At 40.0% G+C, this 22,902-nt stretch overlaps 1 protein-coding gene and 1 pseudogene across 1 annotated transcript in view; one reads left to right on the top strand and one right to left on the bottom strand.

Moving 5' to 3' along the window:
- Fam91a1 (family with sequence similarity 91 member A1) overlaps positions 1-22,417 on the top strand; it is a 41,259-nt gene extending 18,842 nt beyond the window's left edge. The window contains exons 16-24 of the mRNA XM_021643728.2: positions 2,871-3,019; positions 5,274-5,408; positions 5,606-5,719; positions 11,492-11,564; positions 12,764-12,913; positions 14,437-14,541; positions 15,031-15,154; positions 17,594-17,663; positions 19,378-22,417. Coding sequence (XP_021499403.1) covers positions 2,871-3,019; positions 5,274-5,408; positions 5,606-5,719; positions 11,492-11,564; positions 12,764-12,913; positions 14,437-14,541; positions 15,031-15,154; positions 17,594-17,663; positions 19,378-19,563 — 1,106 coding nt within the window. The 3' untranslated portion in view covers positions 19,564-22,417. The remainder of the gene's footprint in view (positions 1-2,870; positions 3,020-5,273; positions 5,409-5,605; positions 5,720-11,491; positions 11,565-12,763; positions 12,914-14,436; positions 14,542-15,030; positions 15,155-17,593; positions 17,664-19,377) is intronic.
- On the bottom strand, positions 7,878-8,693 carry LOC110552432 (myb/SANT-like DNA-binding domain-containing protein 3; annotated as a pseudogene).
- Positions 22,418-22,902: the final 485 nt, after the last annotated feature.

Here is a 22,902-nt window from a genome sequence, read left to right as displayed (position 1 = left end):
TCCCACTTGGGGTGTTTCTGTCCTGTATAGTCACTCCTCTGTTGCAGCCATGCTTCATGCTCCCTAATTCTTTTTAGCAAAATCTTTTCTAAATACCAAGACTGAAGTTTTTATTGGATTTTCTCAGTAGTGTCTTTTGTACAGCTTCTCACTGTACTGTGTAAATCTTTTTGGTGTTTAGAAAGGTGTCCGCTCACTTCTTTCCTCTCATAAGCCACCTACTGACTGACTTCATGACTTCAGACCGCAGCCTCTGCTCTGGCAGTGTCCTTGGTAGAGGGTATTTCTGCTGACCCTGTACTCTCTAGCCCGGATATTTACCTGGTGTGGCCAGGTACTGTTCCTCCTGTTAATACACTGTCCCCTCCACTAGATCACAGACTTTAGGCTCCAGAATAGGATTCTAAAACTGCAAGAATGAAAACAATCTCCCAGCCCAGAATTTGGGAATAAATTGTTTATTCTGGCCTTAGCAGGGCTTATTAGAAATGGAGCTCTTGTGACCTTCTGTCATGTCTGTGTCCACCCCGTCACTGATCAGTAATGTTAATATCCTTCACAGTACTTTCTTTCCTCTTCAAGTATGGGATCCAGGCTAGGGACAGTATTGTACTTAATCGTGTTTCTTCTATCATCTTCATTCTGTAACAAATTCTTGTTTGCTTGTTTTTAATGCCATTCTTCTTTTTAAAGAGCACTATATCCCACTTTTGTTGCTTTTCATGGAATAGTTCTCGTCTTAGGGGTGCACGCTGTTTCCTTACAAATAGGCTGTGGCTTATTCTTGTGTAGGAAAGCAGACAAGTGATGCTCTGTTTTCCTGAGGATTTGGTGTCTAGACTTATGTGCTGTTCATCCACCTCTTGCTGGTGCTGTTAATTTGGTCACCCAGTAGATGTGTTGCCCAGTTTCTTCATGATACTGCTATTTTTTTTCTCCTCAGCTAAGAGGAGATAATTCAAGATATCCTACTTCTCATCAAGTGTTTCCCTGAGATTTAGCATCAGCAGTGGCTCTTTCTCAGCTACAGTGGATGCAAACTAATCTGTTCTCTACTTTATCAATACCTCCGTATTGAACAGTTTTTTCAGTGATTTGTAGTCATTACCATCTCAATTATTTTTGTGCTCTAGTTGTCTCGCTTTACCTTCAAACTAGTTTCTGTCTCCGTGTAACGTGACTCCATTTTGCCCTCAACAATGCCTTATTTTGTAGCAAAACAGCAAAAGCTAATCTTAATCTGTACTTATAAAGCTCTCCTAGGAGGCCAGGAATCTGGTGCTAGCTATGCTGGGAGCATCTTGGTTCATTCAGTAGGCTATATACTTCCTTAGATGCATTCTTTTTTGAAGGGGAACATGGCCTACTGATCTCTTAAGTTAGTTTCAGTCTTAAACATCTCCTTTAGAGAGCAATAGGAGGTTTTGTTTGTTTGTTTTTTGAGAGAGAGAGAGAGAGAGAGAGAGAGAGAGAGAGAGAGAGAGAGACCAAGACTGTGTCAGTTGTACACATGGAGGTCAGAGGACAGCTTTTTTCAGGAGTCAGTTGTGTGGGTTCTGGGGATCAGACTCGGGTAGTCAGGCTTGTACAACAGGTGTTGTTCATTACCTGCATAGCCATCTTTCTGGCCCTAGAGAACAACAGTATTTGATATTTTCTAGAGGGCTTAGGGTTGTGGTTGCTTAAAATGCTGAGTCCTTGCTTTATGGGCCAGCAGTTTAGGGCACAAATTTCTAACAGGAATGCTTACCTTTATGCTAGAATCAGATCTGGGCCGCGATTTTTTTTTTTCCTAGAGCAATAGTTCTCAGCCTTCCTAATGCTGTGATGATTTAATACAGTTTCTCATGTTGTGACCCCAACCACAAAATTATTTTCATTGTACTTCATAATTGTAATTTTGCTACTGTTATAAATCATGATGTGAATATTTGTGTTTCCTGATGGTCTTAGCCGACCCCTATGAAAGGATCAGCCAAGCGCTCCAAAGGGTTGTGCCCCATAGGTTGAAAACCTTCCTCTACAGATGGCAGTCTTGGGAGGGAAGGTCAGAACTTTCCTTAATACTTAAGCTGTCAGAATCCACTGCAGAGTGGCTTGGGATGGGAATGGAATGAGCAAGCATGCCTCTTAAAGAGAGTGAAGAACCATTGCTCCACTAGAAGACAGCTTTCTTTCTAGACCTGAAACTTTAGCTTTAAATCTTAGAGCTGCCTTGGTGGTCTCTGTGTCTTTGGTATCCTTAGGAGTTATCGTACCTTTAAAACTATGTCTTGATGCAGCATGCACAGGGCCTACGAATGCACAGGAGCTCTGCATATACAATATAGCTTGCAATTTAGTGTTTTTATGGGTTTCTTGAGTGTGTAAATGAAGTGTGTCTCCGAATCTTTTGTCTTCTCTTGGTCTCTTTTTGTTTTGTTCAATTCGAAGTGATAGTTTTTGTTTTATTATATTTTATTATTATCCCTTAGAAGCTTGTTCATTTTGTTGTTGTTGTTTTGTTTTTTGAGATGGGGTTTCTCTGTGTAGTCTTGGCTGTCCTGGACTCACTTTGTAGACCAGGCTGACCTCGAATTCATGGAGATCCACATGCCTCTGCCTCCCTGTGTGCTGGGATTACAGGTGTGAGCCACCACAGCCGGCTGCCTGTCCTTTTCTAATGAAAGACAAAGGGAGTGGATCCTAGATGGGAGGGGGGTTAGGGAGAAAATGGAAGGAGTAGAAGGAGTGGAAACTAATAGTATGTGAAAAAAAAGAATATTTTCAATTAAGGAAAAAATAATAAGTCTTAAGGCAGTGATCAACAGTTCATCTTCAACATTTTTGTGTCACATGCTCAATTCTATATGTGCTTAATTGTAACTCAGGTTTTCCCCTGGATCTCTTACGCTGCGAAAGCCTTCTTGGTTTGGACCCGGCGACTTGCAGCAGAGTTCTGAACAAAAACTACACGCTGCTTGTTTCTATGGCGCCTCTTACCAATGAAATCCGGCCAGTCAGCAGCTGTACCCCTCAGGTAATGACTTATTTGGAGGATCCAGGTGGGAATATACTCATTTTATTAAGGAAACAGGTGTGTTTTCTCTTGTAAGATGGTGTCGCATTCAAGTTGTAACATGTGATTGGTATATTTAGCTTGTTTATCATTAAGTAACTTGTGACATATTAGATAGCTAAGTTAGCTGAGAAGAAAAGATGGACTTTTCAAGCGAGAGCTTGATTACCATAAAATTTGTCAAAATGACTCCAGGTCTTTAGCTTTTGAAGAATAAATTAGATACGTGTCTGTATACTTGCAAGGAAGATGTACCTTTTTCAGAGAGCGGAGATTATACTGCTGTGTAGTGGTCCATCCTGCCTGGATTCCTGAATGTGTGCAGGTCTTGGTGGGAGAGAAGGGAGGAAGAGATTTTAGTAACAAAAATTCATTTTTGCTACCTGTGTGCTCTAGTTGCCTCAGATCACTCATCCCTATGCCAGTATTTTGGTCTTGTGTTAACAGGAATAGTGCTAGATTTGCTTTGTAATCAGCCTTTTGTATAATTCTTTACATCCCTCTCATTTAACTCAGTGTATTTGAACAGTAGAAATCTGTGAACCGTGCACAAATGAGAAAATGAAGAGGGGACATCATCTTTTGAAAAATAACATGTGATTGATGATTGTAATGATTGCTACTGTACTCAGGCAATATTTTCAGCCTTTTAAGTAACCTTACAGCATCTTTGTGTACATACTTTTTTTTATTCTTTATTAATTACACTTTATTCACTTTGTATCCCCCCGTGGTTCCCTCCCTCCTCCCGTCCCAGTCCCTTCCTTCCTCCACCCTGTGCATGCATGGCCTTCCCCAAGTCCACTGATAGGGGAGGTTTTGTTTTCCTTCCTTCTGATCCTAGTCAATTAGGTCTCATCAGGAGTGGCTGCAGTGTCTTCTTCTATGGCCTGGTAATGCTGCTTCCTCCTCAGGGGGAGGTAATTAAAGAGCAGGCCAATCAGTTCATGTCAGAGACAGTCCCTGTTCCTATTACAATGGAACCCACATGGATACTGAACTGCCATGGGCTACATCTGTGTAGGGGTCTTAGGTTATCTCCATGCATAGTCCTTGGTTGGAGTATCAGTCTCAGGAAAGACCCCTCTGCTCATGTTTTTTGGTTCTGTTGCTCTCCTTGTGGAGTTCCTGTCCTGTCCAGATCTTACTGTTTCCCACTTCTTTCCTAAGATTCCCTGCACTCTGCCCAAAGGTTGCCCATAAGTCTCAGCATCTGCATTGATAGTCTGCAGGGCATAGCCTTTCAGAGGTTCTCTGTGTCAGGCTCCTGACTTGTTCCCTCTTTTCTCCTTCTTCTGATGTCCATCCTCTTTGCCTTTCTGGATAGGAATTGAGCATTTTAGCAAGAGTCCTCCCTCTCGATTAGTTCTTTAGGTGTACAGATTTTAGTAGGTTAATCCTATATTATATGTCTATATGAGTGAGTATATACTGTGTGCATCTTTCTGCTTCTGGGATAGCTCACTCAGGGAAATGCAAATTAAAACGACCCTAAGATTTCACCCATCAGAATGGCTAAGATCAAAAACTCAAGAGACAACACATGCTGGAAAGGTTGTGGAGAAAGGGGAACCCTCCTCCACTGCTGGTGGGAATGTAAACTTGTACAACCACTCTGGAAAGTGATCTGGTGCTTTCTCAGACAACTAGGAATAGTACTTCTTCAAGATCCAGCCATACCACTCCTAGGCATATACCCAAAAGAGTCTCAAGTACACAATAAGGACATTTGCTCAACCGTGTTTGTAGCAGCCTTATTTGTAATAGCCAGAAGCTGGAAACAGCTCAGATGCCCCTCGGTGGAGGAATGGATGCAGAAATTGTGGTATATCTACACAATGGAATATTACTCAGCAATAAAAAACAAGGAAATCATGAAATTTGCAGGTAAATGGTGGGATCTGGTACATACTTTCTTGTGCTTTTGTACATGGAGCAGATGAGGCACAGAGTTGAAGAAATTTTGTTAAGGTGATGTGATGTAGCTGAAGGTATGACGCCTAGACTCAGACCTAGGCAGTCTGCCCCAGAGTCCTCTTAATCCCAGTGTAAAGATAAAACTATCTCACTGGATTCATTAGTGTTTATCTTCATAAGATTAACAATTTAAATGTGCACGAAGCATTTATTACTTAGAAGATTATATTGATCATTTGTGAAATTTGACTCTTTAGATAAGTATTATAGATTTATCTTACCTATTTTATGGTTATAGCATATTGGACCAGCTATCCCAGAAGTCAGTTCTGTCTGGTTTAAATTGTATATTTACCATGTCACTGGACAAGGACCACCATCTCTTTTGTTGTCCAAAGGTACAAGACTTCGGAAATTGCCAGATATATTCCAGGTAAGTGTGGGAGGCTTTCTCCTCTTGTGTCACATTCTGTTCTGTTAAGGATTGAACCCAGGGCCTCATATAGGTTAGATAGGCAACATGAGCTATTTTGGGAGGGAAACAGAAATTGCCATGCAGTATTAGGTCACTTTCTTAATTTTTCCCTTCTCTCAAAGTGCCATTTCATGTGTTACTCATCTTCCCAACAGGGTTATGATCGGTTACTTATAACGTCTTGGGGCCATGATCCTGGGGTAGTTCCTACGTCAAACGTGCTCACGATGCTGAATGATGCTTTAACACACTCTGCAGTGTTAATTCAGGTAGGTTTTGTCTCTTTTGAAACAAATTAAACTTAGGTTTTTATCACTTACATCACCTTGTCTGAATGCAACTGAATTGCAGTTAAATGATTCACTTCAAAGTTGAGTTATAAGGACTGGGGTCTGTAGGACCTTTTCTGTGGGAGTAGTGGAGTAAGGTAGGCTGTGCATTTGGACACATTTTAATTGTAGCCACACTGTTAACTGTGTAACATTTTTTGTTATTTTAAAATAGCTTTATTGAGCTATAATTTACATGGTACAATTAAGCAGTTTATGTTGTACAGTTCAGGTTTTTAGTTTATTTACAGATTTTTATAGCCGTCAACATATCTAGTTTTAGAATATTTTTATTCCCTCAGAAATAAACCCTATGCTGTTTAATTATCTTGTTTTCTCCCCACTCTCACATTTTCCCTAAACTTAAATAACATTGCTTTCTCTAAATTTGCATAGCTTATTCTATACATTTTAGTGTATGACCCATGTTGGGTATCAGGTGGTAGAGGCAATTGTAAATATTCTGAAATTCAAATGAGACTATAGGAGAGAGGTGACTGAAGTGTCAACCTCAGCATATAGTTGGGGGTTGAATTCTTGAGAGAATGAAATTAGGGAAAATGTATGGTAGGGATAGTGATAGGAGGGGACAGACAATTGGATGTGCCGGACATGTCAGACTATCCAAATTTACATCTTGGTTCCACTACTGAGGGACAAGGTAAATGACCTCTTTGAATTTCAGTGTCTTTAGCTGTCAGTTAGAGATAATAGAAACCACTGTCTTTCTCAGGTTATTGAAGAAATTGGCTGAGAGGTGAATGCTTTGCATTGTGCCCGACATAGGAGCAGGCCATGAGGATGTCAATCTGTGGTGGTGATGGGGTGAGGGATCTATGGGCATCACTTCCTCTTGTTACTGTTGTGATCACTCACTTTGAGTGTCCATTTTCCTTCCCTATAAAGTGAGCATGATTGCCCAGGCCCATTCTCCACATAATAGTAGTGAGTTGGGGCAAATAATAGGTATTTTGTTGTTGTTTTGGTATCATAAAATGTGAATAGGAAAAGATAGGTGTATTATTTACTTTCCTCTTCATTGCAGCAAAGTATCTGGCCAAAGCAGCCTATGGAAGAAAGGGCTGGCTTTGGCTCACAGTTTGAAGGGAAGTCCATCACAGAGCGGGAGGTGAGGGAGCAGGAGCAGGAGCAGGAGGTGGCTGATCACAGTGCATGCAGTCAGGAAGCATGCTTGTTTTCATGGGATGTGGCTTTCCACATCAGTTAGCCTAATCTATGGGATTCCTCACTGAGATGCTTAAAAGTTTGTCCCCTAGATCCTGTCAAACATGTAAATTAGCATGTCATCTGCTGCTGAAGTGTTTGTTCACAAGCTGTGTTCTTTCGAGAAAAACATCTCCTTTATGGAAAAAATTTCCTTGTTAGAATTTGAAAAATACTACAATTAAGATTTTTAGTAAAACCTCAATTTTATTTACAACTATTAGTTGTGTGTTAAATCATATCTGTGGAATAGAAGAAACATCTGTCAGAAATACATTATAAACTGTCTTTTTTTTAAATTTTAAGACATTTTCAAACAGGATGTAGGAACCTAAATAAACACTGAGCCTTCAACGTTGTTACATCCCTACTTCTACTGAAACCGCCATTGTTGGAGACGCTACTTGGAAAGCCTCTTTGGGGAAAGCCTTAAAAGGCAGTTGTGTGCCACATTGGGAAATACGCTTCCAAAGGCTGGGCTTTTCAAACTCCCGCACTAAAGACTACATTAAACTGGTGGGAACAGCCTCACATGCAGCCGCTACAATGGGTGGCCTTCAGCCACGCTCCTTTATCATCACACTTGCATTTTGTTTAAAAAAAAAAAAACAACACTCACACATGGTTCTTCTAAGAATTCTAATTAAGAAACGTTACATTCAGAATTATAGCACGCATAGTGGTGATTGTTAGCAGACTGTTAACAGCATCTTGGCCACTTGAGGGGTGCATGCGGTGCAGCTGTTTACCTCAGTGCATTCTGAAATACTTGACTACTACCACTCTAATTCACCACAGGCTACCGACCACGGAGGTCACATCCCAAACTTGCCTTGCCAACAGAGATTAATTACAAGGGAGCCGTCCCCAAGTCTTAGGGCCAGTTGGGAAAGGGCCGGTTAAATGTGGAAACAGGCCATTCCTTGGTAAAAGTCTATAGTTTTCTCTCCCAATACATCTTTTTATTGAGGACTTCCATTTTGACCCTGTGTTCCTCCTCTGCCATTTCACGCTCTTGTTCTATCTGCTGGATTTTGGCCACGTGTACCTCATTCATTTGGATCAGCTGCAACTGTAAGGTGGACATTTGTTGATGGTGCTTTTCTTCATGCATCTTTTTTGAAGCACCTTCCTGAAATGTTTTGCTCCTGTAGTTTTTTTATTGAATGTTATTTTGATGGCTGAGCACGAAGGTTCAGGTTGTGAGGTCCCCTCACACACTGGGAAACCAATGAACTCTTTCTCATCGTCACACATTCTCTGTTTGAAACAGCAAAGGATTCTTGGGCAGCAGCATCTGAGTGGTATTTCCTCGGGTGGGCTCTGCAGGAATTACAGCTGTTCCGGCAGCATGCTGCCGATCTTCTCCTTCCCCAGGACGTGGGTACTCAGCAGTGGGCTCTGCTGCGCTTCACTTTCTCCCTCCTCTCATGGGCCATATTTTTCTTGGTCCGAGCCTTGATGGTCTCCCAGCACTTCTTCAGCTGTTTGAAATCCCACATCGACACGCTGGGCTGAGAGTTGTATTTGTGCGCCAGTGCCTGCCAGGTACACAGCATGAGGGCAATAGTTGGTGTGTCGCTTTTCTTACATTCCAACACATACCTGTACTTTTCTACTAAAGCAAGCAAGATCTCTTCTCCAGCTCTGAGAAGTATTTGGCAGGTTTAATAAGTTCGTTGTTTTGCATTTTGCACTCTATTTCTCCTGGTTGCTAGCTAGCCTGCAGCAGTGGCACGGCCACGGGGCCCGAGGAGGGGCGTGGGATGCGCCTATGTGTCAGCTTGGGTTGCTCTGGCTTGGGTTGCTCTGGCGGGCTGTGTGGCTGGCAGGGCTGCGGGCTCCAGGTGCCGGCCGCCTCCCCAACCCCTGGCTGGCCTAAACTGTCTTAATGAGTATGATTTCATATTTAGTGTCATTGCATATGGAGTGTGACTTCTTGGCTCTGTCAGCTCTATCCCCATTCCTCTCTGTATAGACTTTCCCATTTCTGGCCACCCTGTCTCCTTCATACTCTTCCTTTGTGTGCCATCTTTGAGGTAGGGTTTCACCCAGGCTGTCCTTGAACCTGATGAGAGCCTTTTTTCTGTACTTCCCAAGTGCTGGGATTTCAGGTATATGTGCCTGTTCTAGTTCACGTTTCTGTTCCTGTGATAAAACACACTGACCAAAAGCAGCTTGGGGAGGCAGGGGTTTGTTTGGTTTATCCTTGTAGGCCACAGTCCATCATTGAGGAAAATCAAGGCAAGAACTCAAGTAGGAACCATAGTGGACACTGACTACTTGCCTGCTCACTGTCTTCTGCTCAGCAAGCGTTCTTACACAGCCCAGCTACCACAGTGGGCTGGGCCTGCCTGCGTCAGTTAGCAAAGGTAATGCCCCAGGCTGACGGAGGCAATCTTTCACTGGAGTTTTCGTCTTCCTAGGTAACTTTATGTTATGTTGAGTTGGTAATAAAAACTAACCAACAATATTCCACACACACCTACATCAGTATTTCTTGAGTTTGAGAGTTAGGTCTCCTTTAAAGATAAAAAAAAAAAATTAAAAATGCCTATATCCTCAATATTTACTTAATTTCTCCATAATAATAATACTAGACACTTGTGAACATAAAATTATATTATTTATGTTTATTGTTCTAGCACTACTGTAAACTCAAATCATATTGAGAACTAAAGACATTTTGAAAAACACATTTACATGATGATTAATTGAATGTGATAGGTGAATAATTTGTGATGTGAGGATTATGTATTTTTAAATAATACTTTTATCCTTTGAGAATATCATACAATATTTTCTAATATATTAATCTGCTCCCCTAACTCCTCATAGATTCATCCCATCTCCCTATCCATCCACTTTCTTCATTTTGTCTTCCTTAAGTTTGGTTAGGTCTCGTGCATGCTGTCACAATTGCTGTGACTTTATAAGTGCAACTACCTTGTTGTGTCAGGAAAGTTTTCTTGAAGTCCTACCACATCTGTCTCTTACCGAACCCCTTTTTATACAGATCCCTGAGGCTTGAGGGGAGTGCTGTAATTTGTATGTCCCATTTATAGCTGAGCAATCCAAAGTCTTTTATTTTCTCACATTGTCCAGTTGAGAGTTTCCATGTTAATTTCCATCCGTTGCAAGAAGTTTCTCTGATGAGAGTTGAGAGATGCACTGATCTGTCTGTGGGTACAGCATGAAGTCATTATGAGTTGTTTTAATACTGTGTCCATTTAGCAGAGCAATGGTTCTCTCCTAGGGTCTTCTGGCCATTTTGGCCACTTTTAATAGTGCCAAGTATAGGATCTATTTCATGAAGCAGTCCTTAAATCCAGTCAGAAAATTGTTGGTTACTCCTATAGCATTTGTGACACTACTATATCAGTGGGTATATCTTGTCAGGCAGGTTGGTGTTTGAGCTCACTGGATTCACATTTGGTTGAGAATGGGTGATTATTTTTCTTTTTGGTACATAGCACTTTCCAACACTGTGAAAGCTAGCCGATGTAGCTGAAGCTTCTAGGACTGTACTCACTTGCCTTTTCAATGTTCTGTGATTCAAGTAAGTGGTGACGTCAGCAGTAGGGTCTCACTGTCAGTTTCTGGGGGTAGCCAAAAGCTTTGGCTGTAGCCTGTTATGTTTGGGGAGTCTGTGGGACCTCATTAGCTACCAACTTGAAAAGAAGTAACTTATTCCTGGTTCTGGAGATGGGGCAGGCTGCATGGGGTTGGGGTGGAAGGGATCCAAACAATACCCCAACAGAGGAAATGAGTTTAAATGTTGTAAGTTAATAGTACATTTACACCGTTCAGAGATAAACCGTGTAAAAGATGTACAGAGAAAAACTCACTTTTAATCCTCTCTACTCAGTTGCCAATCCTTGTCTTTCTAATAAGATGATCCATTTTAGCTTTAGCTGTATCCTTTCTGAAGACACATGCTTAATGCTCCGTGTGCCTTTTGAATAGTTGATTTGAGATCATAGAGTTTCTCAATCTTTTTTTGCAAACGGAAAATATATACTATGATTTATTAACCACTCCTCTGTTGTGAGGCATTTTGGTTGTTTCTGGTATGTGTAATTATTAGTAGGCATTGAAAGTGTGCCCTGTCCTTGCAAGAGTTTGCATTTTGTATTCTAGTAAGATTCTCTGCTCTCTTTTTCTTCCTCGGAACTATGGCTAAGATATGAGCACATGTACTTCAGTCCTCCTGTGGCTCAGCCCGTTTTGCCTATTAATTAGTCTAGTCAGCCTTCTTATTTTTTTTTCTTTTCATATGTTCAGTTTGAAAAATATTGTCCAAGAAGTTAATAAACATATAAGATTGTCATTCCTTGATGAAAACAAACAAAAATGTCAAGCGCATTTTGATGGAATATTGTTGTAGAATGTGCTATAATGTGACACAACTTTATGTATTTGTTTGCAGTTATTGGAAATGTTGGTTTCTCATGTCTCTTGCCACTTTGTATTTCTCTCTGTTTGTAGGGACATGGTTTGCATGGAGTAGGAGAAACTGTCCATATTCCGTTTCCATTTGATGAAGCAGAGCTACAAGGAGGTACATTTTGAATTCTATCCGTTTTACTTTCTTTATCATTATTCCTGTATTCCTGTCAGAAACTGGTGGAAAATGACAGGAAATAAGTTCTTAAAATTTTTAATTTCTTTTTTTATCACTTTGCTGTAAAAAGAGTTGGCAGAAGGTAGTTTTCAGTTGTGTGATTTTCTGCCAGTGAAGGTTAGGCAACCAGTTAGAACCTTTAAAAGAATACTGGTAATGCATTAGAGATGAAGAAAGGAAGTGTATTTTTCTAGATGGAAGATTTTCTGTATGTGTAGTCTTTTAGTAGTTTCCCGTGATTATTGGTTTATTCGAGAAGACAAACCATCAGGAACAATTGTGTGTAGAGAGCTTAACACCCGTTCTTTTTTTTTTTTTACTAGCAAAGCAACTTCTTTTTTTAATTACACTTTATTCATTTTGTATCCCCCATAAGCCCCTCCCTCCTCCCCTCCCGACCCCACCCTTCCTCCCCTTTCTGCATGCATGCCCCTCCCCAAGTCCACTGATAGGGGAGGTCTTCCTCTCCTTCTTTCTGATCTTAGACTATCAGTTCTCATCAGAAGTGGCTGCATTGTCATCTTCTGTGGCCTGGTAAAGCTGCTCCCCCCTCAGGGGGAGGTGATGACAGAGGAGGCCAATCAGATTATGTCAGAGGCAGTCCCTCTTCCCATTACTATGTGACCCACTTGGACACTAAACTGCCATTGCCATGGGCTACATCTGTGCAGAGGTTCTAGGTTATCTCCATGAATAGTCCTTGGTTGGAGTATGAGTCTCTGGGAAGTTTCCTGTTAACACCCGTTCTTTTTCAGAGTGTTCAAGGCAAGGTTTGTATGTGTGTGCTTCTGCATGTGGGAGGGAGATGGTTTTATTCTCTAAGCTTTCGGTTCTTTCTAAATTCTAAGGACAAATGTTTGTTCTGAAGATGCCAAACATTGATATCAGGATCACCATCTCAAGAACTCATTAATGGAAGCTTGTGTGGATTATTCATAGAAAAAGAGCTACCTAAGTTTTTTCATTGAAATTGGTCTTATTAGTGTGTAAAACTAGTTGTAAATAGTAATCGCTTCTCGGCCTTTTGGCTAAGATCAAGTGTAAAACTAGTTGTAAATAGTAAAGTATGCATTAGGTTTTGGTGTTGTGTTATATGATAAGACTTCATTAATGTCTTGTTACTGGTTTGTTTCTAGAGTTTACCCGTGCCAGTATGGGGGTTCATAAAGCATTGCAGATTCTGAGGAGCAAAGTGGACTTGCAGCATTTCTGCGGCTATGTCACCATGTTGAATGCTTCTAGCCAGCTGGCAAGTAGAAAGCTCAGTGATGCATCTGATGAGAGAGGTCAGTCACTGAGTGGGTTCTCTGATTAAAATGGCTGGTTTCATTGAGTTTAGCACAGTCTTTGTGTGTAAACCACAACAAACCTTTGTGGGCATGTTGAGTTACTTAATAGTTTTCATGAAGGGGTAAGAATATGACCTTCAGTTGTATGTAGAACTGCTGTTTGCTCAGCCTTTACCATTGCATCTATCTTCATAGGCTTTGAATCAAATTGGATTTCAGGAGTACGATTTCAAAACCCATGCCATTTTGTAAAAAATTTCTAAACTAGGCTTACAGATTCTATGAGTTAGACTTTGGAAGTGACTCTCATATTCATTTCTTTCCCTCCCTCTTCTTCCGTTTTAAAAACAAATTATTTTTATTTTGTATGCTTGTGTATGTACACTATAGCTGGTGGCTAGTGAAGCCAGAAGAGGTGTTGGTTCCTGTGGAACTGGAGTTAGAGGTAATTGTGAGCCTCTATGTAGGTGCTCGGACTCTAACTCAAGTTTAACAGTCAGCATTTTTCCTGTGAATATATGCCTGGGTTCACTTACTGTCTCTCCATGTCCCTCTTCTTTTTTAATTCTCAACTTCGTCTGGATCTTGATACCTTAAAGCGCATGTTACAACCATTTCCCATGTAGCCTTCCTTCTTCTGTCTCTGGAATTGTCCGGTGTGCCCAGTCAGATAAGCTCTTGCATAGTGGTTGTTTCTTCTCTGACATGGTGGTGTGTATATAGTTTTGCTTGCGGTAGTGCCAGCTCTATTCTACCAATTCTGAAAGTTTCAAGTGCTGCATTCCATGATCCTTTGAGTGTTAAGCCCAATTTTATTCCAAAGAGTAAAATCTCAATAGAGAGGATAAGTGTATCTGCTTGAATTGTGTAGTTGAAAGGAGGAGATGGGACAGTGGACTGCTTGGAGTATGCATAGAAGATAGAAGGCAGATCTTAACATAGGGGCCACTGGGAATGCATCTTAAAGAAGGCACAGTTAAAACTGAGCTCTGAAAAGTGAGAAGTTAGTCAAAGGTAATTGCTCATTCATTCATTGGCAAAGAGAATTAGTAAGCAGAAAACAGTGTGGTTCATTTTAGTCAAAAGAAAGAGTTGTGACTAGATGAGTACCGAAGGAGGCTAGCTCATGTTGCTGAAAGATAGAGGGGTTCGGAAGAGAGCTATCAGTCTTATCCTCTTCCTGTTCACAAACTTGTCTCTTGTAGTTATCAAATGTCTACTGCCTAAGCCGAAGATCATTCATTTGATGAGAAGGAAGAAAGAATAAATGACATATCTGTATAGTACAGTGACATTTGTCCACAGCTCTCTATAGATTGTGTGGCTGGCTAAGAAAGCTGTTGTATTTTGGGCTGCCTATAGCAGGTCTCTTTTTTAATTTTACATTTTTTAATGTTTGATGATTGATTTTTAATTTTTCTTCATTATTGTTTCCTGAAGTCCTCTTTTTGCTAAGATGTAATTGATGATTTCTGCTGAGTTCTATAATCTTCATAGTGTTTTGTTTCTAAAATTATCAGGTGAGCCTGATTTGGCTTCGAGTTCAGATGTAAATGGGAGTACAGAGTCATTTGAAATGGTCATCGAGGAAGCAACTGCAGATGCAGCAACAAAACAAAACTCTGGTAAGATGTAAAATACTTTGCAACTCCCTTTCTGGAGCTTAACTTTGCTGTTAAGCTGAATGCATATTGTCTTATTATCTGTAGTAGAGTTTTTTGTTAATGGGATTCTTCTAGGAAACATGCCTATGTGCTTAGAGTAATTCAGATACCATAGTTATAGTCTGAGAATAATGATTTCAGTTTCATTATTTGTATGGTAAATACTAGATTTATTTTATCATCTTGCAGATGTCTTGTTATATCAGTTTTGAACAAGTGGAACACTTTATGAGAAGCTATGTATCTTTTCCCCAGACTTACATACATATTCAAAAGACATACTCTTCTATTTGGAGATTAATTCTGTTTTAGTCCATCCCTTGTTGACCTTACTAGTGGGTGAGGTAGGTAGGAGGGGGTAGGAGGAATCTAGGAACCTAAGTTTGGAAGTCCTTACTGCTCATACAGAGTGTGTAAGTATGTGGTTTTCAAGCAGTCTGTCCTTTGTAGGGACCACAGCAGAAGCAGATTGGGTTCCTCTTGAGCTGTGTTTTGGAATTCCTTTGTTCAGTTCTGAATTAAACCGGAAAGTTTGTCAGAAAATTGCTACACATGGCCTGTGCAGAAAGGAGAGGTATGGCTTATGTTCTTCGTCTCAATTTTAAGTTGTTACTGATGTTGCTTTAGTTTGCTTCTTTGTTGATTCATACATGAACACAGCAGTTGCCTTGTATATTGGTTGACTGAATAAAGAAATAAAGATTTCAAGTTTAAGAGTGTGTGTGCGTGTATGTGTGAAATTCATTTTAGTAGATTAGAAGTTACTCAAAAGGAAACAGTTGGGCTTTAAACTTTTGTAAGTTTGCTTGCCCACCAGACATGATGAGAATGTGTGGAAATGGATATGCTTATATGAATATGAACCTGTTTGATTTTTTTTAAATATGTAAATGTCACCTTTAATCTTAGTACCCCAGAGACAGGCAGGGAGATCTGTGTGAATTGGAGGCTAACCTGGCTTATATAGTTAGTTCCAGGTCAGCCAGGAGTACATAGTAAGACCCTATCTTGAAAAAAAAAAATAAAAAATTTGTAGAAAAATCCCCTTATATACATTCAAATGTTTGTCTCATGTTTTAGTGACTTTTTAAAATTTTTTCCACTTAATGCTTTTCGAAATGCATGTTTTGCTTTTCAGAGATGATAGATAGATTTGACCTCATGGCAGCACCAGTCCTTTGGGAGTGGCAAGAGACAAGTCAGGAAAGGCTCACCAAGCCCAGTTGTCACAAAAATGTATCTGAGATACCCACAGATTCCCAGATTCCCAGGCTTTTAAACTTTAGAAAATAAAGTTGCATAGACGATAACTTAAGCTTAATGAAGCTTATATAGAAAAGAGTATTCAGCTGATAAATCTCAACAACCATTCTCTGAAATATGTATGAATAAAAGTATAAACAGTAATTTGGGCTTGAGAGTTTATTACTTATTCTCCACACCCACTGCAGCCATGTTTCTTGGCATGCACTGTTTTCCCCTAGAAAGGGAAGCTTCTGTGATTTTAAGGCCGGGAGCAGCATATGTCTGTGGGTGTAAGCATAAATGTTTAGAGCATCTTGACACTGTCAGTTTGCTAAACAGTATTCACTGCTCCCTAAGCCTTGTGCTTTCTGCTGCATGGGTTTTTGACCAGATTTATAGTAAAAGGGATGCTCTGAAGGTTCAAAGAATGTTGAAGTAGGGAAGTTGAAAATAGCATACTATCTCCTGGGCAAGACACAGCAATTATAATCACAAACAATGGAGAGTAATGGGGATGCTTGTACTGTTTCTGCAGAAGGATGGGCCCATCAGCAGTCAAACATGGACAGATGAGGGGCTGAGGGACGCCAACCTTCACTGTTTTTACTATTTATTGTTGATAGATTCAGGAAGAGGGGAGCCATTGCCTTCGGTTGCATATGAACTGGTGACCCCTCCCCCACCCACCCCAGGTTCCAGCAGATAGATACAGTCCTGTGGTGACACAATGGACTTAGCTAAACTAAGTGGCTCGCCAAAGTCATAAATTTGGGAAAGAAATGAGAAGATTGAGAGGGATGGGAAAGAAACAAGAAAGGTGTGGGCCAGAGTAATCAGAATGCATTGTATACATACATGAAAATTTCCAACAACAATTATTTTTTAAAAAGTGTAAGTACTATGAAACTTCAAAAGTTGTCACCGTAATTTGTACTAATTTACATATCTGTAAAGTTGCATGTGGGTAGATTATGTTAAATCTATCAGATATGTTTAGCTGCTTGTTTTATATTTTTATGTAGTAACAGTTTATAAATAGATCTTGGAAAAAAATAACTTCAGTTTTGGTTATATTAACTTTACTCCCTGGTACCAACTTTTGGTCACTGTTCTATTGCTGTGAAGAGATGCCATGACCATGGCAACTCTTAAAAAGGAAAGCATTTAATTGGGAGCTTCCTTATAGTTTCAGAGGCTTAGTCCAGTATCATCATGGTGGAAAGCAATGACAGCCTTGGTGCTATAAAAGCAATTGGGAGCCATATTCTGATTCATAGGCATGAGTTGGGGAAAGCGGGAGAGAGAGAGAGAACACAAGAACATTAGCTCCCGGGCAGGATAGGCTTTTGAAACCTCAAAGCCCATCCACAGTGACACGGTTGTTCTAACAAGGCCATGTCTTCTTATCCTTCCAAGCCTTTCAATAATTCTACTTCCTGGTGACTAAGCACTCAAATATGGCCTATAGAGGTCATTCTTATTCTAACTACCACATAAACTACCACATATTTTAATTTAGATTTAAAGTATGACATTTTATTTCAAAGTGATCTCCTTTTAATATACTATTGGTTCCTATTATTATTAAAAAGAGGTAAAAATTTTATTGATACAAAGTATTGCAATTACTTAAAGGATTGTGTGTTTTATTAGGTTGTATACTCATACATAAATTATTTAAATTGATAAAGTTTAACTTGTAATAGTTTCACTTTTTAACCATTTTATTTGGTTAAAAAATTGTTTTCTTCCCCTTTTTTCTTTTCAGCCTTCAAAGCCTCTTACATTCCAGCAGAAAACTCTCTCTACAAGTCCTTAACTTTGTTCACTCATTCCAGGTAACATAATTCCAAACAGTGTAAATGATGTTTGTATAGAGTTTATAAACTTGAAAGTTTTCTTGTTTGATTTTGAGTCTCCCCAGGAGCAAGATATGTAATTAGCATGATTTAAAGGGTTCACTGACTTGCACACTTACTGGTCAGGCCTTTCTAGACAGGGCCTGGCCTCTGTTCTGTGCCAGGGTTCATTCAGGGGAGCAGGCTTGACCATATGTTGTATATCATCTGTCCTGCATGCTAGTGCCGAGGCCAAGCTCTAGTGCTTAGATCTGCCAGGAAGGATGTTGTGGAAGGAAAGGCCAGTGGTGTGGAGAGAAAGAATATTCTACACTTTGTAGATTCATACATAAACTTCGATAATAGAAGATTTCAGTTCAGAATATCTGACTCAACATTATGAAGTCAGTATTTTAGAGTTTTTCATTTATTTATTCACTTCATTCATTCAGTAAATACTTGAGTCTGCCCTATGGCTAGACCCTTTACCAAGTGTCAAGGAAACTGATGTGGAAGACACTAGTGGAGCATATGATACTGTGTGAGACTCTGGCCATGCATTAATGTTTGTAAGTAAGGCTTTAACACATGCTTTGAGAGAGCCATGCTCTGATGGGGTCTGAAGGAAGTCATGACTTAAAAGATCAATATATAAACTGAAGCCTGTAGGACAGAACAGAGCATTGCAAACAGACAGGAGGTGCATTAGTGTTAGGAGAGCTTTGGCACACAGGAACAAAAAGCAAATGTGGTGGTAAAAGCATCATAAAAAAGGAAATGACAACAGGTGAGGTTGCAGGGGGCAGGGCCTTCCAGAGCATGGGAAAGAACTTGTTTATATACCAAATGCCAAGAGGAGACATGGCTGAAAGCTGGTGGACGAGAGAGACTGTTGGTGATGTAGTGCTTTAAACTGTGTGTTAGTGTTGAAGAGGCCAGGCTAGGGTCAGGTCAGTCAGGTGCCCTAGTAATTTCCTGAGGAAGTCATGCTGTGAGTGAGCACTTTTCACAGAAGGACAAGTGAAATGCACATGTAAAGGGTTGTTTTATGTACATGCCAGTAAGTCATAACAATTCAAAAAATGTAAGGAGCAATGAACAGGTGGGGAGGTTTTGAAATTCTCAGTATGGCATTCCACTTTGGAATCTACTAGCCTTGGCTATGGTGAATGCTCAACCTTTGAGATATGTTCTGGAGATAGATTTGTAAAACTTGATGCAGTAAATGAAAGAGAAATAATGAGGGTATAGTGGGAAAAGTCAAGACTGATTCTCAACTACTTGTTGGCCAGAGGAACTGAGTGGGGAAGAAGTGGGGATTGGGCATGCCAAGTGTCTAGTACAGGGAAGATACTGTAGGGCCATGGGCCAACACTTGGGTGCTTGGGAACATGTTCATCCGAGTCTGGGTAGCGTGTTCAGCTGTGTAGTGCAGTGACAGGGTTTCTTGTGGCATTCTCTTGTTAGGTGATACTTTGAGCTAGGCCTGGTTGCTGAGAACTAGTCTTTTATCCTGTTATCTCATAGACCATTTCTGATTGTTTTCAAAGTACTTACATTTGCTTGCCACTTTTGCATGTATTTTTCTCTGCCTCCCATAGTGCTTTACATGCTGTGAAGATTTCTTGGGTAATCAGGTTCATACACATTTCATCAGTTCTGTTCCTTCGCTGAAAGTAAATGTGAAATAGTTCTTTTGTTCCTTGGTTTTTAGGAAGGTGCTTCAACTCTGGATCTTCACACGGAGCCCAACTTTTCAAGTGTGCTTTCACAGTCATCCTGCGCTGACATGGGAGTTCCACTTCCTGCCAAAAACTTAATGTTTAAAGATGGCATCTTATCAGAGTGGAGTGGACGTTCGCCTTCCTCCCTTCTCATTGCTAATCTTCATTTGCAATAATTTGATTACAGCGTTTGTTGTTCACACTTTCTGCCTTTTTTCTTTCTTAAGTTGGCTTTACAATGTCAGCCACTGAGAGCGCCTGCTGCGTGGGTGCAGCGTGCGTCACTGGCAGGAGGCGCTGGGAACATGCTCATGTTTCTGAAGCCAGCAGCCTCTTGTTGCACATCTTACTGCGGCAAAGTGCTTTTCAGCAGCCAGCACTGTGCTTTTACCTTGAGACAATCTGCATTTCTTTTATAAAACTAAGGATATACTTTATAGGCTGTAGGTGACTGTTACGTTTAAAAGCAGTCACTATGAATATTGCAGTAGTAGTTTTATATGTTAGTGTCTCAGACAGAAACCTCGTTTAATTTTATATTTGTTACCTACACTGAGGGGAATCAGAAGAGGAGATGGACTCTTCCTCCAAAAGCCTTCTTGGTTCTTGAGGTCGTCACACTAGAGAGTGGCAAGCATCCAGCATTGAGGGGTATGTACCAGGGTTTAGGGTTCCTGTGGATGTCTGTAAATTATGTAAGCCAAGTGAACATGATTGAGGGTATGTATGTAAACTTAAACTTGATTATAAGGTCTTAACTGATTACTCATTGACATCTCATGAAAAGCTTTGGAAAACATTCTATTTTTAAATGATGTTTGTATGTGGAATTCTGTTGTCACTCGCTTTGGACTTTATATTTTCATAGAGTCTTTATGGAAAAATAGAATTTATTTTCCACTTGTAGTTGAGGCTGTTGCATGTCTCATTTTGTCTTGTAGCTTTACCAATGAACTGTTAGGGCAATTGACTTTGATGATTTCAAACCAAGGATTGTGACTGAAGTTGGAACTGTACAGTAGCAGCATCAGGGCTGTCTTTGGACTCGGCTCCTTGGTAAGGTGATTCTTCAGATACAGCATCTGGACCTGAAACCAGCACACAGCTCTGGGGGACAGTGAGGAAGCGCTGACTGGCTTCATGTGCTTCTTTGGGCATTGGCTCTTTTAGTATTTCAGATGTCAGAATATTTGGGTTTGTGCAGTGTTGGTTAGTGGCGCTCCCTTTAGAGGGAGATGGCTTGCTAGTGTGAAACTAACAGAACTAATTGGTCAAACAGCATACCCGAAACATTCAAAGCATTAGACCATTTGAGAGTGTTTGAACCTAACAGGTTTCTTTTTTTTTTTTTTTAATGGCTTTTGTTATTTATACAATTGATATTTGTGTATTTAACAAACTCCTGGAAGTATATGCCTTTCTTGAAACCGTTAAAAGTGTCCATGCATTTAATATCATGGCCTATCTGTAGAATTGAATTTTTTGGACCAGGTTACGTGTGGCACAGTTAGTGCTGAGTTTGGGGTAAATGCAGTAATGTTTAGGTTTCTACTTTGTCTTGTATAAGGTAGAACTGTGTGTATGTCTTGTTTGTTTGTAAAAGGAAGAGTATATAGTAATATTAAAATAATTTCTATGACTGTGAATTACTCATTTATTTTTCCTATAACTGATATTGTACATTCCTAGCACTATTAGTTATATGTATATGTCACTTTTACAATTTCAACTAAAAGTTTTAAGTATTCCTTTTGATCAGGGCTCTTTAATCTCATTTTATTTGCTTTGTTTGAGTTAACTGTAGATATTTATCCTTGTATTAATAGTCGAATGCCAACTCTAATGACATGTACACTAATAAAGAATCAAACAGTTTTAGTTACGACAGTGAATCCAGTTTTTTGCTGAGTTTGTAACTTAAAATGTGGGAATGATTTGCTGCTCTAATTCCTTTGGAAACACTGAAGAGGAGATGGAACCTATCTGGAATTATGAACTTCAGGGACAGTGCTAAAAAAAAAAAAAAAACAAAAAACAAAAAAAACACATTTCATCCCTGGTTTCTTGTTTGAGTGGGGAGAGTGAGACCATCAGATTCCCAGCTGAAGTCCTTGTCTTTTGGGGACCATTTGCATTTTAGAGAGGATGATGTGTCTTTATGCTTCACTTAATGACTATGGCTGGTTCCTTCCACTCATGTTAGCTCACACAGGTCTCTGTTGAGTTGATAAAAAATTACATAAATATAGACTTTGTTCTTTGCCAAAGAAGTTTGATTAAAGTTGTGTCCAGTTATTTTGCAAATGTTTACTTTCATTTGGCTTTGTACCACCCTCCCTCCTTTCCTTCTCACCCCTTCCTATATAGCTTGAGCCATGGCAAGCAAATATTTAGAAACCAAGAGAAAAAAAAAAGTGAACTACTAATGTCAAAAAGGGCATAAAATTTAGTAGGGGTCCAGTTTCATCTCACAAATGTATCTAAAGAAATGCAACTTTATATCATATAGGGTGATCTGATTTTTAGAGCAGTGGTTCTCAACCTGTGGGAGGCTCAGACTCTCCTGTCACTGGGGTTGTATATCAGATATCCTGCATATCAGATATTTACATTACAATTCATAACAGTAGCAAAATAACAGTTATTAACTAGTAAATGAAGATAGCTTTATGGTTGGGGGTCACCACAACATGAGGAACCGTATCAAAGGGTCACAGCATCGGGACGGTTGAGAACCACTGCCTTAGAGCCTTTTTGTTTAACATATGTAACCAGGTGGTTGTATTTGTTTGAGGGAAGTGATTTCTCTTGCTGGGTGTTTTGTTTTCTCTGCCATTCATGTTTCTTTTATGTTCAGTGTTTCACATAAACTTTTTATAAAGGATTTTAAAGTACCAAAACTGTAACTCAGTACAGTGGTTTGTTTTCTGTTATGATGTTAATACTATACAATGAAATTGTATAAAGTGTTGTCAATTTGATTATTGACACAAATAACATGTTTACAAATAAACTGTGGTGTTGATCAAATTGCTGTGGAGTGTCTTAATTTCCCAGGCCTCCTGTTCTTAATATCAAATACACCTGTGCTTTCCAGCCTGGCTTTCATGTACTTTTTCAACTAACTTAAAATTTTTGTCTTAATATCAGATTTGCAGGAAAATTGCCAGGCTAGGCTAGGGATGTTCATTGTCTTTGTGCTAGCTAGGCTTATATCAACTTGATACAAGCTAGAGTCACTTGGGAAAGGGGAACCTTAACTGAGAAAATGCCCCCATCAGATTGTCCTGTGGGCAAGTGTGTAGGGAATTTTCTTAGTGATTGACATGGATGGGCCCAGCTCACAGTGGGTGGTACCACCCCAGGCCTGGTGGACCTGTCTGCTATAACAGCCATCACTGAGGGAAGGAAGACAGGAAAGGAACTCTTACAAGGCAGAAACTGATGCAGAGGCCATGAGTGCTGCTTACTGGCTTGCTCCTGTTAGCTTGCTCAGCCTGCTCTGTTATACCAGA

This window comes from Meriones unguiculatus, chromosome 8 (genome assembly GCF_030254825.1).
Source record: "Meriones unguiculatus strain TT.TT164.6M chromosome 8, Bangor_MerUng_6.1, whole genome shotgun sequence".
In the NCBI taxonomy this organism is placed as follows: Eukaryota; Metazoa; Chordata; class Mammalia; order Rodentia; family Muridae; genus Meriones; species Meriones unguiculatus.
The sequence above is the reverse complement of the archived record's forward strand: the minus strand, read 5'-3'. Positions and strand labels throughout refer to the sequence as shown.